Source organism: Falco cherrug, chromosome 9 (genome assembly GCF_023634085.1).
Source record: "Falco cherrug isolate bFalChe1 chromosome 9, bFalChe1.pri, whole genome shotgun sequence".
In the NCBI taxonomy this organism is placed as follows: domain Eukaryota; kingdom Metazoa; phylum Chordata; class Aves; order Falconiformes; family Falconidae; genus Falco; species Falco cherrug.
In genome coordinates this window covers 30,376,254-30,391,845 of record NC_073705.1, presented here as the reverse complement: position 1 = coordinate 30,391,845, position 15,592 = coordinate 30,376,254, and the positions used below count along the sequence as shown (strand labels likewise).

Below are 15,592 nucleotides of genomic sequence, written 5' to 3'. Positions count from 1 at the left end.
TTATATTGGTGTTTGGGTTCCAAGTTTTTGTTTTGCTGGTAGAGTAATTACCTCTGTGGTATAATAGCCAACCAGCAATTTTTGCACTCTGGAATTAGAGTTTAACATTTTCTTTATGTGAAAACAGGATTAAAAATAGTCATTCTCATTTTTGATAGAGGTTTTTGGGGGGTTTGTGTTTGTTTGGGTTTGGTTTTTTTGTTTTTGTTTTTTGAGTATGGCTGCTTTTCCTTTACATTCCAGGAAACTTAACTAGAGTCTCGGGTAGAAGGTGAATAGTGGACTATAAACAGCTGGAGAATTTATTTAGCAGCTGTAGCTCTGTTCCTGATACTTTAAAAACTGTCTTGAAAAGTTATGTTTTAAACTTGATCTGTGGTTTTAATTACTTACAGTACACAGGAGCTGATATTACATTTGCTTCTCTAGTTTGATAGATCAGTCATTAATTATATAAGGGTATACTTCTGTCTGGATACATGAAGAATCATTTTGGTCATACTGCAGTGTATCTTAATCCTTGATGAAAACTGTTAGGAAATAAAAAATCCCACATCATCTCACCTCTTCACCGCTTTTTTCTCTGCCCAGTGCATATTGTCTGGTTGATTCAATAAATCGTATAGGAATATTATATACTCTTCTGTTGTAAAACACAACTAGTGTGTATGGTTGCCGTGAATCCTGTCCAGAACTCTTTCTTATTAGAAAAGATCCATCCTAGGGACAGAAAAGTAGTAAGTGTATTCAGCTTTTTTAGCATAATATTTTAATCTATATTAGCATTAAACCCTTTTCTCCCATTAGAAAAACTGTGCAGCAGGGGATAAGAAGTAGTATGTATTCCTGCTGTCTGATAGTAACTTACAAAAGGTGTCAGTTAAGGGTTACCTTTGCTGCTTCATGTTCTCTCTCAACCAGAGAAAGAAGAAATACACGCACAGTGACAGCAGTCTTTGGAGTCCACAAGTTATAAGGAAATGAAATTACTGTCAGTGGCAATAGGTAGCAAGAAAACAGTGAGAGCTGGAGGTACTGTTTCTCCAGAGCTGTAAAAAGCACTCTTGATAAAAAGACAAGCACCTACAGCTTCTCACTGCAGGCCAGTGCTCAATAGCTAGCAGTGGCCTACACTGGTGATAACCCCAGCGTTCTGCCCCTTTATCCTGCTTTGTGGAGTTAGGCAAGAGTGGAAATGTACCTGATGCAAGGATGCAACTCTACATGTTACTGTTGCCTTCTGTGGCACTAGCTTTTCTACACGGAATAGCTGAGAGAACTCAAGTTCTCCAAATACCTAAACACATAGTGTTGCTGTTTCAAAATGCATAGCCGCATTAGCCTTTCCAAATCGTGTGTTTTTACATGAGCATTAGACAGTGTTAGAGATAATGTAAAAATCACAGGGCTTTGCCTTGCATTTTAATGGATGCACGTGAGCCAGCAGACCTTCCTCAGCCTTGTAGTCTCGTAATAGCTTCCCCTGCAGTCCCCCAGTCCGAGTTACACTAATGCAACTTTTTGTCTTGGGATGGAAACCATAGTGAAGTAGTTTCACTGCAATAACTTCATGTTTGACAGTATTCGCATGGCACGGTATTCCAAGCCATTCAGAATACAAGTGATGTTCTTACAGTATTTCTGGTTGTATCATGATTTTTTTTTTTATTTGAAGGTTTTGTTTTTTTTCATAAAATAGACATTCTTTAAAAGTGACCTACCTTGTTTGATCTGTACAATGCATCTTCTGCTGTTTTCCTGTCACAGGTAGCAGCATACCATGCTTTACTATGAACACCAGCATCCTAAAAAGAGAGAAACAGTGTTTCATCTATTAAAAAAATGATAATAATAAAGAATATGGCCTGCAGTGAAGTTGTTACTAAATGATGACAGCTGTGAAGAACTCAAACGCAGAAAACTTTAGAAAAGACAGAATTTAGAAAATTCTTGGCCATGTTGTCACTGTTTTTGTTGGATAGAGGTAGGACAAAGGAAAACTACTGTGTTGAAACAGTGGTAACAGATGTGTGATATATGACAGAAGAGAGAAAGATAACCCTGAGGAAAGTAGTCAGGTTCGACTGGAGGATTGTTCAGTATTTTTAAAGCAGGAAGCTATTCTAGTAGAATTTAAAGAGGGTATCCAGGAAATGATGAATAAATTTACCACAAACAATTGAAATGCTACTCAGCTGTGGGGTAGGCAATGAAACATCCAGATTTGGTAGAGCATCTAAGCTTTGGGAATGAAGTTTCCCATATATTTCATGCTATTTTGTGAACACAATCATGATTGCCTCCATCTGGATAGCATGGAGGTGGGATGACCGCATCTTTTGCTCTTTTTTTTAATTTTGTTTAATTTTGTTATTAAATAAGAACAAATGGATGGACTCCTATAAAAAAGAGGAATAATTAATGTCTTTATTAATACAGCAGTTCAGCCCCCAGTGCTTTCACCTGAGACATGAAATAGGGATTCAGTTCCATTTCTATGCTGGACCAAGTCTGAATATATCCTTACCTTTGAACTAGTGCTCATGCATAAAACCGTATTTACTGTGGAGAAGGATTACATATGTGACAGAATACAGGAGCAGCTTGTATTTTGTAACATATCTCCTGGGTGCCTCGTTCCTGTATGTTATCCCCTGTGAACACCTCACCAAGATCATCCCTCTTCTCTCCATTCTGTTAAATGCTTGGCAGTGTTCTGTACAGCAAATGAACTTAACCCGTTTTTCCAGTGGAAGACATGGGACAAAGGACTTGACAGATGGGGGTGTAGGCGCAGACCCGAAGATACTAGGTAGAAAGTTTGGCACCCTAAAGATAGGTGGATTCTGTTTTAGAAGGTGAAAGCTCTCATAGCAAAGGAAGCGCAAAGACAAAAAGATACGAGGGGGTGATGGCAGTTGGGTGTGAGTGGTACAAGATTATAATTTGAATAAGAGAAGAAGTGGTAGAAAACTGGCTAGTGAGATGATGCAGGATTCAGTGTACATTTGGGGGCAGGAGTGGAGTTTAGGAGAAAGGGATGGGGGATTTTAGAGAAGTATTAAAAGAAATCATACTTAAGGGAAGGACAGGATGAGGGATTAGAAGCAACATGAGACCTATGCATTATCAGACTAGAAGATTAACTCACAGGTTATAAAACCAGCAATCATATAAAGTGAGCTCTTGCTGAGGAGGTCGATGCAAAAGCTAACTCAAGTGAGTGGAGAGGCTATAGAAATAGTCCTGAGAATATTTCCTAATACTTCTTGGTATTAACCTTCCTGGTCATTTGAACAGTTTTGCTCCAACTTTATAGTAATAAGCTTAATGATAAAATTAATTTCAAGTCCTTTATGTTCTTTACGGTTATATTATCTTTGTCATGTCAGACTTTAGAACATTTAAATGTTAATTGGCTCTGCATAACAGAGCTTTTGTTTTGCATTCAACTGAACTATTTTTACCTTTTTAGTGACGGCTAGGCTAATAAGAATGGCTTCCTCCATTTTGTATTCTCCCTTCATCCAAAGTGAGAGTAAGGGGAATAACACTGAAATGAAGATAACTTTGCATTTGCTTAGATTATTCAAAACTTAACGTGGCAATGAAACAGAAAAAAAAAATCTGTTATAAAACTGACAGCATTAACTTAATGAGATCTGTTTACAGTAGGACTGGGGAGAGACTAAAACACGTAGGGGGATGCATCACAGCACCCTCCTAGGGCAGCAGTGACTTTTCTGCTCAGTTCTTAAAACTTTGCTCACACCCCAAGTTGCAATAAATAGGGCAATATTCATAAAAGTGATTCTACCCTCTGCATCCTGCTCCATTGGGCCAGTCACCAGAGCATCCCTGTTTCCTCCTACAGATTTCTGGGATTTCTTAGCAAATCGCTTCAGTGCAGGCTAATGCTAATAACTGCAGATGGCTTCATTTTATCTGCTTGGTGCACATTATTTTTTTTTCAGAACACAGTATGTACAGTTGTAAGTTAGAAAAAAAGTAGGCAATTAAAACCCCTTTATAGCCATCTATATTAATGACTAAAATACATCACCACAGATTTCCTTGTTTCAAATAATGTTGAAGTAGTATGAACTGGGGAGTCAGGAAGACCTGAAACTAAGAAGTTTCTTTGGGTTTTGTTTAAAGTGACTGGTAAAGTGCCAAGGTTTGGTATAATACTATTTACATGTTCGTGTACAACTTGTTAAACCTCTCCTATGCTATATGTTCTAAGCATTTTTTGTATGAATACTAACATTCAGATTATTTCTGCTACAGAAAATCTTCATTGCAAAATGTGACATGGATGCCTTCTACAAAAGGAGTATGATTTTTATTTAGAAAGGGGGTAGGCGAGGAAATACTACTTTGAAGTAAAGGACAGGAAGATTTCTGTAATGTAGTTTAGCTAATGTTATACCTGGTCTGCCATACTTGAAGTAGATGAAACGCTGCTGTGAGGGGAAGTACCCAGGGAACGGTTTGCAGCTTCTGGTACTTCTAGAAAAGAGAAAGAACATGTATAAGTTTCCAAAGTATGTATGTTATGCTGTGAGAAATTGATTTGTTACAAGGACTTTGGAAGACCTGGAAATGCTTGACCTTTAGTATCACTCAGGAAAGGTACCTACTGTAAATGGATGGGCCCTATTTAAGTGCCTGGGACACTTGCCTGCTCAAAAGAGGAGCCTTGCTTGTTAAGAGGAACAGTTGGGTTAACAACTTGGTTAACAACCTGAGCTGGACCTTAAAATGCAAGCACACACACACCTAAGTGAATCAATGTAGCAACATTGTAGCAACAGATAAAGAAAATGCAAGAATACAATGCAGAAAGCACTCAGTTCAGTGTGAACAGTAGTCATATAGGTGAGGGAGTCAGGAAAATGAGTGTAGCTCAGAGATATTTTTTCAATAAGTCTAGGCAGCTAAATAGAGAAGAACTACTAGGAAAGATTATGAAGCTAAAGTATGATTGTAATATGAAAGCATAGTAGAAAATAGCTATTAGGGCTGAAACACAGATGTTGAAGTGTTTAAGAAATTAGAAGGGAAATGGTTGAGTAGTGTTGCATAGTAATGATATGACAGAAATATGGGAAATAAGTATAATTGTTTTCTGGTAAAACAGTCTTGGACAAAGATAGCATAGGTGTCTGCTATAGGTACTTGTGATCAGAGCTGGGTACAGATCAATGTCATTGTACTAGAGAATATGATTGTACAAAGTTAAGCGTTACTTATTCTGTTATCATGGGAGGTTTCATTTCCTGTTTGTGTTATTTACTGGGGGGGAAAAAATGGTACTAGGATTGTTAGCACTCACCTATTCCTGGACAGAATACTTTGCAGACTGCTTTATGAAATCTTCACTGATACAATTCTGATTTAGATTTTGGTTTCAGAAAGTGATAAGAATGTTATAGAGGAGGTCATACAGTGACTCAGAATTAAAAAATTCAATTGGATTGGAAAGCTTAAAGACGCCTGCATGAAGTAGATTTAGAACTTCTTTCATAGTAAAGATGCAGCTGTCTGGAAGCTGCATTCCATGTACAGGGCAGACATTGTAAGGAACAGTTCCAGCTCTCAATGAATGCATAATCACATAAAGGCAGCTATTCAATATTAAGAATATTGTTTTTTCTGTCAATTTTGACTGACCAGCTGGAAAAGCTACAGCTGAAAAGTGAGTTGTGTGAATAACAAAGGCAGGTGTAGGGTCCTGCACCTAGGAAGGAATTGCCCCACGCACCATACAGGCTGGGGGCTGACTGCTGGAAGGCAGCTCTGCAGAGAAGGACCTGGGAGTCCTGGTGGGCAGCCAGTTGCCTGCAAGCCAGCAGTGTGCCCTGGTGGCCAGTGGGACCCTGGGGTGCCTTAGAAGCATGGCCAGCAGGTCAAGGGAGGTGATCCTCCCACTCTGCTCCGCCCTGGGGAGGCCACATCTGGAGTCCTGTGTCCAGTTCTGGGCTCCCAGTCCAAGAGAGACAGGGAACCACTGGAGAGGGTCCAGCAGAGGACTGTAAAGATGATGAGGGGACTGGAGCATCCCCCTTATGACGAAAGGCTGACAGAATGCCTGTTTAGCCTGGAGAAGACTGAGAGGGGATCTTATCACTGTATACAAATATCTTAAAGTGTCAAGAGGATGGGGCCAGACTCTTTTCAGTGGAGCCCAGCGACAGGACAAGGGGCAATGGGCCAAACTGAAACACACTTAAGTTCCATCTGACTATGAGGAAAAAGTTCTCTGAGGGTGACCGAGCCCTGGGACAGGCTGCCCAGAGAGGCTGTGGCGTCTCCTTCTGTGGAGACACTGACAACCCGCCTGGACGTGACTGTGTGCAGCCTGCTGTGGGTGAACCTGCTTTAACATGAGGTTTGACTAGATTATCTCCAGAGGTCCCTTCCAACCCTGACCACTCTATGTGATTCTGTGATAAAGTAAGAATTGCCAGAAGTCAGGCTGAATTAGACTCTGCAAAAGGAAATTAAAGTAAGTAAGAAGAGGTTCCTTAGTTGTGTAAAAGGAAAGAGAAATGGGGCTGTCTGCAGTAAGAATTTTACTGATTTTAAAGATAACCTAGGTATTAAACCAGTGGTAATTCTGGTACAGAAATAGAAATTTCTGCAGCCAAATGGGAAGCAAAGCTCAAATAGTTTAGTACAGTTGAACTGGTGGGCCCAGATAATCTTTCCAGAAATTTAAAAACTGACACATGAAATTACAGGGCTGGTAACAATTACTTTAAATAAATGTCAAGTGATGGTGGTACCGTATGATTAAAGAATTCCAAACAGAATTGCTATAAAGTGGAAAAAGTGACCTCAGCAACTACAGGCCTTTTTGCCTGACTCCACAGAACACAAGGCCCTAGGAGAGAATGTGAAGGAAAGAACATTAAGGTTTGGAGGTAAAGGTACAACTAGCAAGCAAAAAAATCTCAAATTTACCCAAGTAGATAAAATGTTATAGCTCTTTCTTAAAATAGTAGAGTTCCGTAAAGGGGGAATATGGTGCTGTACTTACTCGAGTTCAGTAGAGCATTTGATACTGCGACACAGGGGAAATTAGTACTTTTTGTGAAGAAGATGAAAATTAGCACTAAGCTTGTGTGGTGACAAGGAAGAGATGGCAGGTTATGCTGAAGGTACATTAGTAATTGGGACCAATTGCATCTGTGATTAAGTAGTTACTGGACCTGGCACAGAATAAGAGTGTGTTAAAGGAAGTTTACTAATCAGAGCATCATTTAGCACCAGATGACAGTGAAGAATAGTTACACTTTAGAGATTAGTAAGAATTCATGCTACAAGTTGAAGCACATCAGTTGTGCGACAGTAGCAGACAAACTTGAAAGCATCAGTCTATTGCATGAATAATGAACCATTATTATAGTTCCATGGTATAGGAGATATAATTGCAGCACACATCAAGCAAACATTTCCAGGAAAGAGAGAGAAGTACTAATAACAGCTTATAAATTTAAGCTACACCACATACAGATTTCTGTGCAGTTCTCATGATCCATTTACAGTGTGAAAGATAACGTTCTGACTAAAATATGTGCAGAAAAAGGCTTGTAGGAAGGTCAGACAATTATCTGCTAATGAAACTAGAAGAACGTTAGACTAATTTACACTTCTGTGTGAAGAGAGTTCATATACATATTACCGGATTTGTTTTTAACTGTGAACTGAAACAAAGATCCTCTTTGAAAGTATTACTTCAAGGAGAGCTTTAGTGTTTGCCATTATAAGAATACCTTCCCCCCCCCCCCCCCCCCCCCCCAGTAGAGATGCTGGATGCAATAATAATCTGTCTGGCTTCTAGGCAATAGAAGCCTGGAACAGCCCAGAAATGTCATATTTAGGGTTCTTCTGTAGCAAGGAAGATTGATGGAGACTTTATTATGATGGGAACTGACCCAAACTACCTTTGGTAGAAATTTCCAGTAGTCACAAATGGGAATGAAGCACCCAATTTCCATTGATTTATACAATAACCCTGACATACTCCCTTGCTTTTACTAGCTGAGCTAAGCTCCTGGACACTTGATCTCCTCTTTGTAATGCATTACAGAGACAAATGTTCATTCTGAACTAATGAATATGCATGGCATCTTGAAATAATCTTAATTCGAAGATTGATTTGAAATTAGAAGTTAATCACATTTTAATTCAAAAATCTGAATTGTACTTACTTGGCAGAATTGAGGACTTCTGGAGCAAAGACCTGAAATAAATATCAAAAGATTATGAAAGGTTTGAGGAGATCTACTCAGTTCTGAAAATACTGTGTATTTGAAGCATGCAGTGATAGAATGTGTTCCATCTCACCTAACTGTTCATTCAGAAATAAGGGCCAGATACAGGTATTAAAAAAAAAATAAATAAATCATATCCCACTAATACTGACAACTAGGAATTTAAACATATGGTTTAAATCTCCACCACTTAATTACAGATTATATCCTCCCATGCTTTTTGGTGGTGACTCTAGTATTTGGATACATTTGCCTTGTTTTATTTTTTGCTACTGTGAGGCTTCAAGAAAAGTGACTTTCAAAAAGCAACAGAAGGTTACAGAGAAAACAGTGCTTCCCTTTGAACTTCTCACAGCTGTGTTCAGACCGAGCTGTAGAAGCTGCTGCACTGAAATATTCAAAAGATGATGAAAAAGGATTTTACTTTTGGATACTTGGAAGGGGTGGAAGTGGAAGCTCTTGGCTGGAACCTCGTCGTCGTTCTGCTGCTGTCGGTTTTTCTGTAGCTTGGGAAAACAAATTGTAGAGTCAAGACTTCTTCAGAAATATACTGTCCCAGATAAGATAGTCCCAGTCATTGAGGGAGGGTTTCTTTAATTATTAGAACTTTTGGGGTTTTTCCCTTACATGGCAACTTGCCACCCTGCTGCTTTGTTAGCTAGTGGCACACCACCGAATTTCTAGGCAGATAGCTGCGCTGTCACTGCCTTCAGGAGCTCAGTGGGAAACCTGCCTTCTGAGAGGCGAGCTGTGTGACACGGGGGAGGACAGTGGGGCAGGCTGCCTACACGAGCTCAGCTGGAGGAGTGCGGCTGGCTGGCTGCGTCTGACCCTCTGTCAGACAGCAGCTCCTGCTGCGCTTTTGCCTGGAGGAGCTGCCGCCTTGCACGGAGCCCAGACGCATTTTCTGCCTGTGCAAGGGACTGGCTCTTGCTAGGAGTTGGCTCCGCATCAGCTGATTCTGGTGGAGTTCAGAATGTTACATTCGAGCTTTTCCTCCCTTCCCCCTTCTCCACTTAGAGGACTATATGGCACATTGCTGGTCCATTATGTCGTACGTTACCCTGCCAGTAACCTCAATAGTTTTACTGTGACTGCTTTTAGAGAACAATGATACTCAGCGCAACTAAGGCTGGCCAGATCCAGTTTGAAACTGCTAAAACCAAACTCCCTCAAAAACCTAGTATAATTTGAATGTGGTGTTGTTTGTTTTGTGGTTTTAATAAAAAGAAAATAAAGTAAAAGAATGTCAGCTTTTTAACAGCAGTGGAGATAATTTACCTTCATTTGCAGACAAGGCCTCTCTGGAAGGTAAACATGGCTTCTGCAATAGAACAGAAGGAAACCAGATACTCAATGGCATGTCACTTGTACAGAAAAAGTTTATCATCATTTACTTTTTGTGAACTAGTTTACATTTACAATTGACAGCATCTGGGAGGGATTATAAGGTAGGGACATGGCCATCCTGTAAAGGGCCTCTAGTTGTATGACCTTGAAGCTCGGGATTTTGCAAAGTAGATTTGGAAAGAATCCCAGTGTGTGTGTATAAATAGATGGATAAAAGTAAAATCTAAAGATGTGTGCTTTTTTTTTTTTCTTCACTCCCATCAGTAAGTTTATGGTGTAACAAATGGTTTGTTGTTATCTCAAGTCCAAAACTGAAGAGTCCATTCCAAATACTTGCAAATCAAAATTTTAACATTTTCATCTTTGTCAAACTATGCTCACAAATGCCTGAACACATTTCTTGTTACTGAAAGTTAAACTGTCAGTTTAGCTCACAGTAAAAACTCACCCAACCTTCCAGGTTTTTTTTTCATTTTGAAAAAATGCTAATAAACTGTCAGTTTTGAAACATTTTTCAAATTAATGTCTTTGAAAATTTCAGCCAGTTCTCTCACTTTCTCCCACAAGAGGTTGAGATATTTTTCTAATGATTAAATACTTACTGAAAGACCTCTGACAAATTCTGGTAAAATCCCTCATTTTTCTTGAGCTGTCTCTCTTAGAATAAATCCATGTATGCAGCCCTGTTTTTCAGGGAATACTTCTGAATGGCCTGTGTTCCCATTTATTTCTCATTTTATTAATTACTGTGTTTATTGTTACATCCTGGAGTACTGAATCCAGACATCCCTTTAACCAACATATTGTTCTACTTGAGCTTTCTCACTGCTGCTTAGTTCATATAACAGCACCCAAGTATTTCCTTTCTTTATAACTCTTCTCTTTTTATGTATTTATGTTATACCAAAAGCCACGATAAAATTTTTACAGTAAATTAAAAGTCACCTGTAAAATTAGCATTTGATTATGCAATTACAAGTCAACTTACTGGTGAATTTACTGCATTAGAAGTTTTCTTTCTGCAGATTGGAGGAAAAAAGAAAAAAAGAGCATCATTACTTAGCAGACACGTGAATTCATTTAGCAACTAAGCATCAGGTTTCATTGATTCCCAAGATACTTCTGGCCAAGATGGGATGCATCTCCTTATTCGATAGCTGTAGCAGCTGAGTGGGGAGGAATAAGGGTATCAGGTGTAATGTGGGTACTCAGGAAAGGTACTCAATTTGCAAGGAGGCTACACTCTGTATTGGTACTTATGACGACAGCTTGGGTGTGGCAGAAGAGTTTTAATGAAAACTACAACCTTCTGGATTTATAGGCATGCACACGCTATTGCTGCGGTATGTGACTAAATTAAGCAAGCTGGCCAGCATCTGCCATCAGTGGCAGAAAGTGCAGGGCCATGCCACTGGCAAACAAACAGTATTCCTCCAGAAGTAAAGAAATAGCAGCTGGCCTTTACCTAGTCAGGATATCTTTCAGGAACAGCAATAAAAATTACTTCCACACAGGCAAGGACAGGAGTTAGTTCCTAATAAACCTACCTATTAACCCCATCCCCATCAAAGTAGTACTATTTTTTTTTTACTCACAGGCCCCTTGGTAATGGAGATGGAACTACTCCAGCAGGAAATCTGGATTCTTGTGTGTTGGAGCTATGATCTAGAAATGCAAATGATGCATTTAGTGTGCAGTATTAACTCTATCTGAACAGTGGATTTTTCTCACTGCCATTTAAGTGTTAATGTAATAAAAAATACCCATTGGTTTAATTTTTGTCTTAACACATTTTCACTCTGATTACTAGAAAACAGTTCAGTAACATTTCTTGCTTATTGCTGACTGTTACAAATAAAATGTATACTGACGCATTCCACTATATGCTATATTAAGGTCACCAGCAAATCCCTCTCATATTGCCATGTTTTCAGTAAAGAATACTTACTTTCATCATTATTGTTTACTTCATGGTCCTGTAATGGAAAAATGTTAGGTTTTATAAGAAGCAATTAAAAAAATAATTATTATTAGCTGGTAAGTGCATAAATAATCTGGTCTTGTTAATCTGTAGTAATGTTTAAGGAAATATTTGTAGAGAATGCATATAATAGCCAGAATATTTTTCATCAGCTTTTATGATGGTGCTTGAAAAATTCTAGCAAACATCAGTTTAATTTTGAGATGGCTTGTAGGACTGAGAAAATTGGCCCTGATTTTTGCAGTGAGACTTTTTGGTTCATGTTTCATTTCTGAGCTGGAAAGCAGAAATTTTGCAGCAGATTTGAATATACTAAAGAACACATCTTCCACTGAAAGGAGGATACTGAGCAGACTGTCTTTTCGCCACGCTAGAATTGAAGCAATCCAACTAATTTCCTGGCTTCTTTTGGAAATGCTTTCTTTTGACTCCCACTTCGTGTCTTTTAGGGAATCAGACTCCATATGGTAAGTACCTTTCAAAGAGGCACCAGTTATTAATTTGTCCATCTTCATCCACCAGATTAATGGCTTTTCACTAATGTTGGTCACAAATGCATCCATTCTCTGGTTGGAGAGGTGAAATCCATCATCCAACAGTTGAGGTAGTGAGATGTGGAGAATTTTTCTCCCAGTCAGCCTTTGAGAGGAACAAGGGTTACAGTTGTGTTTAGTGCTCGTGTTGGGAATGGATTGAATGGGAGCAGTTAACAGATGTTTCAGTTACTGTTTTGCTTTGTCAGTGTGCATTGTCAGGGATGGAAAGGCACAGCACAGGACTGGACAAACATGCTCATTACCATTTTTTTGTTTAAAACTGTAAACGCTAGCCACTTAGACAACAAGCAGAGATCCAAAAATTTGGACTACACTGGGTAATTCTTTCCTAGGCGGACTCTTGTGCCAAACTGGGCAAGTGCAAGTACACAGGAGCTGAATACACCCATTGTACAGATGAGTGTGTGTTCGGGAACTCCATCTTTGGTGATACAACTAACTCGGTGTGTGGCCACAGCAAAACGATAGTCTCTCTTGATTCTCTGCAAAGCTAGAAAAATATCCATCTCAGAGGTAAGCTCTAAGAATGAATTAATAGAGAGGTTTCAGCTGCAGTATGGCACTTGAGCCTGTTCTGAAGTCGGAAGATTCTTTTTAGTGCTGATCAGAGACTGAAATTTCCGTCCGACATTCCCCCTTCAGAAGGATTTTTTTCTGATCTTACATTGGTAAGAAAAGCTGAGAAATCAAACCATTTCATAAAGTGGAGTTAGCACCACTCAGGAATTGTTCAGCATCTTACAGTATACAGATCTAAATTGCAAGAACATTATGATGAGGTGAAAGGGAAACTAAAATGCTGCTGCTGTTGTATGTAGAAGTGTGCAAACTCTCCACCCTGCCCAAAATACTGAGTCTATCTAGAAAGTTAAGGATTGAAAGTAAGACTATAAGATGTTCTTATACACTAACATAATGCAGGTGGTAACATCTAATGCTATGGTAGGACCCCAAATTCCTAATTTTAAGTATCTAATTTCTCTATGTAGTTATTGGTAGGCTGATTATTTCTTAAGGACAACTCAGAGCATTGGGCTGGGACAGAGTCTGGTGCACATAGCTTTTGGCACAGATGTTGATGCAGTTACCATCACCCTGTTTCTTGGTAGTCTGCTCCTCATGCACACTCTCTTTTGTGCTGGCACAACTGTTAGTAGAGCCGTGGTGCAGAAGAATTTAGGGAACCAATCTGGCTCGAAAATAACCTTTCCTGCATTTGCTTTTTCCCATTTGCTGCAGTTAGACAAGTTTTCAAGTAGTTTGCTTCAGAAAACCTTTGTTCCAGCACAGTGGAAGGGACAGACTGGGGACAAGAGTAGAGGAAGAGGTATGACTTAAACACAACCTTAGAAACTCGAAGCTTGTAATTACTCCTTCATGGACTGCATTTTCTGGTGATACTGGTTACTCAGACTACCCAGTCTGACAATTTAGAAGGATTCCATTTTCAGAAAGTATTAATCATTCATCATCAGAGAGGAATGAGGCTCAAGGATAGTGCTTCAGATTGGGCAAAATTGCCCATTGCTACTGAAAGTTAGGTCCTGGAGTTCAGCTGCATTTTTCAGTCCAAGAAATTATTTTTGTGGACTGACATATATATCTCTTAAAACATTTTAAGTTTTTCTTGGATCAATACAGGTGTCCAGTGCTCTTTTGTCCAAAAGATTAATAGCCACAATTACAATATTAGATCAATCTGACATTCAGAGTCATCTGTTTCTGCTATTTAATCCAGAGAATAAAAAGCATCCATCTATTTATATGCATAAAACACAGAACAGCCTAAGTTAAAGACATTTTTTTTTTTCAACAGTGGCACATTAATTACTCACTGCTTTTGGATGAAGACGATTTCTGGGAAGAGGCAAAATATTTCTGGAAAATATACACAATAAGTTAAGATGAGTAGGATTTACTTAATTTCTTGGTTCAGATATGCATTTCAAGATCGAGATAGGAGGAGGTCTGCAGGAAATTGATTTAATTGCAGCTATGCACTGCTGCAGTGGTTGTGGTGATGCTGTGCCCTTAGGGTGGAACTACTCCAGAAGAACTTCTGTCCTGGACCTCAGGTCCCCTGCAGCTGCGCACAGGACCTCACCAAACACCATAATACACACAGTGTTGTGGATGTCACCTGCTGTGACAAAATAGGATCATATGGTCTATTTTGTAATGCCATGCCCTAGAGATAAGACAATGGTTACGAAGCAGCTTCCAGCACTTCTGGGGAAACAGGAGTGAAATAGGCTGCATACTGAAGCTTCCTTTGCCTCTCTTCCTCCACAGACTTGGAATATAAAGCATGGATTTACTGCGTTCAGTTTCTTTACAAGCAATCCTGTGCCCCACCCCCTGCAGAAACATCTCATTTGCAAGGGTGCAGAGATGGGTAAAAGGAGTTTAAACGGGCTTGCAAAGATGTTTTATGTCTGCACCGGATCCCGAAAGGGATGTTGAAGAAAATAGCATCCATTTGGCAAACTGGCTTGAATACAGAAGTTTGCAAGGAAATGAGAACTTTGAAGTCTTACCTTGTCCCAATATCCCTGGCTATTTGTGTGTCCTGGAAATTGCTTACTGTCTGATGGCTACACAATAGAGGGGAGAAAATTTTGTCTCTGCTAATGTTTCCTGTTGATATAAGCTGCTGTTGACTTACCTGGAAGTATCCAGCTTAGGTGACTCTCTGGTCATGCTGTGAATGTGGGATTGCTCTGTATTCTGAACAGGCACAGACAGAAGTGGCTTAGTGAACCTAGTAATAAAACATGAACGAAGAAAGGAAAATTGTATTTAACAACAGTGAATACAAAGGCAACCTCTCTTTCTCCTCCCCTACCCCCTCAAAATTCTAAAAAGTACCTTTTAGAGGTATTTCTTTTTAATATGTGCTATGATTGAGTTATTGAAATTAACATAGAAATGGATGACAATCTTTGTGTAGATACTCTGAAGAGAGTGAATTACTATATGTATATCTTCTAGACAGAATTATCAAACATAAGTATCTAGATGAGAAAATATTTTTTCTAACAAGTTTTAAATAATGCACAAACATTTGTAGCAGTGGTTACCTGGTTACCGGTGGTGGTGGTGATGGTTTTTCCTGTGAGAGAAAATGCACTGAATTATTTGGTCACTTTTTAATTTCATAAAATACATTTGTATGATCCTATTTATGTTAGCAATATCTTATTTTTGAGTTGTAGTATAGATTTCTACTAGAACTCTGGCTGGTAATCTGCACTAGGGTGGGAGAGGCAAGATGTAAACCCCAGTAAATCCATGAAGCCCTGAGCACACTTTGGCCATATGTCATGTCAGTACCAGCAAGTGGGAAGAAAATTACTGTCAGAACTGTCATTGCTCCTTTGCTGCAGTTCTGCTTCTGGAAAGTATTCCCTTAGGCTGCTGCT

General features: G+C 39.2%; 1 protein-coding gene across 6 annotated transcripts in view; it reads right to left on the bottom strand.

Annotated features, from left to right (window-relative positions):
- BLNK (B cell linker) overlaps positions 1 to 15,592 on the bottom strand; it is a 100,349-nt gene that overhangs the window by 1,506 nt on the left and 83,251 nt on the right. For 5 of the 6 annotated variants that reach the window (XM_055721285.1, XM_055721288.1, XM_055721290.1 and 2 more), the window contains 12 exons: positions 15,251 to 15,282; positions 14,836 to 14,931; positions 14,006 to 14,048; positions 11,581 to 11,608; positions 11,228 to 11,297; positions 10,621 to 10,651; positions 9,564 to 9,606; positions 8,707 to 8,788; positions 8,220 to 8,251; positions 4,433 to 4,512; positions 1,722 to 1,805; positions 565 to 720 (listed from right to left, as the gene is read on the bottom strand). In XM_055721285.1, the coding sequence (XP_055577260.1) occupies positions 565 to 720; positions 1,722 to 1,805; positions 4,433 to 4,512; positions 8,220 to 8,251; positions 8,707 to 8,788; positions 9,564 to 9,606; positions 10,621 to 10,651; positions 11,228 to 11,297; positions 11,581 to 11,608; positions 14,006 to 14,048; positions 14,836 to 14,931; positions 15,251 to 15,282 (777 nt within the window). The remainder of the gene's footprint in view (positions 1 to 564; positions 721 to 1,721; positions 1,806 to 4,432; positions 4,513 to 8,219; positions 8,252 to 8,706; positions 8,789 to 9,563; positions 9,607 to 10,620; positions 10,652 to 11,227; positions 11,298 to 11,580; positions 11,609 to 14,005; positions 14,049 to 14,835; positions 14,932 to 15,250; positions 15,283 to 15,592) is intronic. The other variant, XM_055721286.1, reaches the window with a different exon arrangement.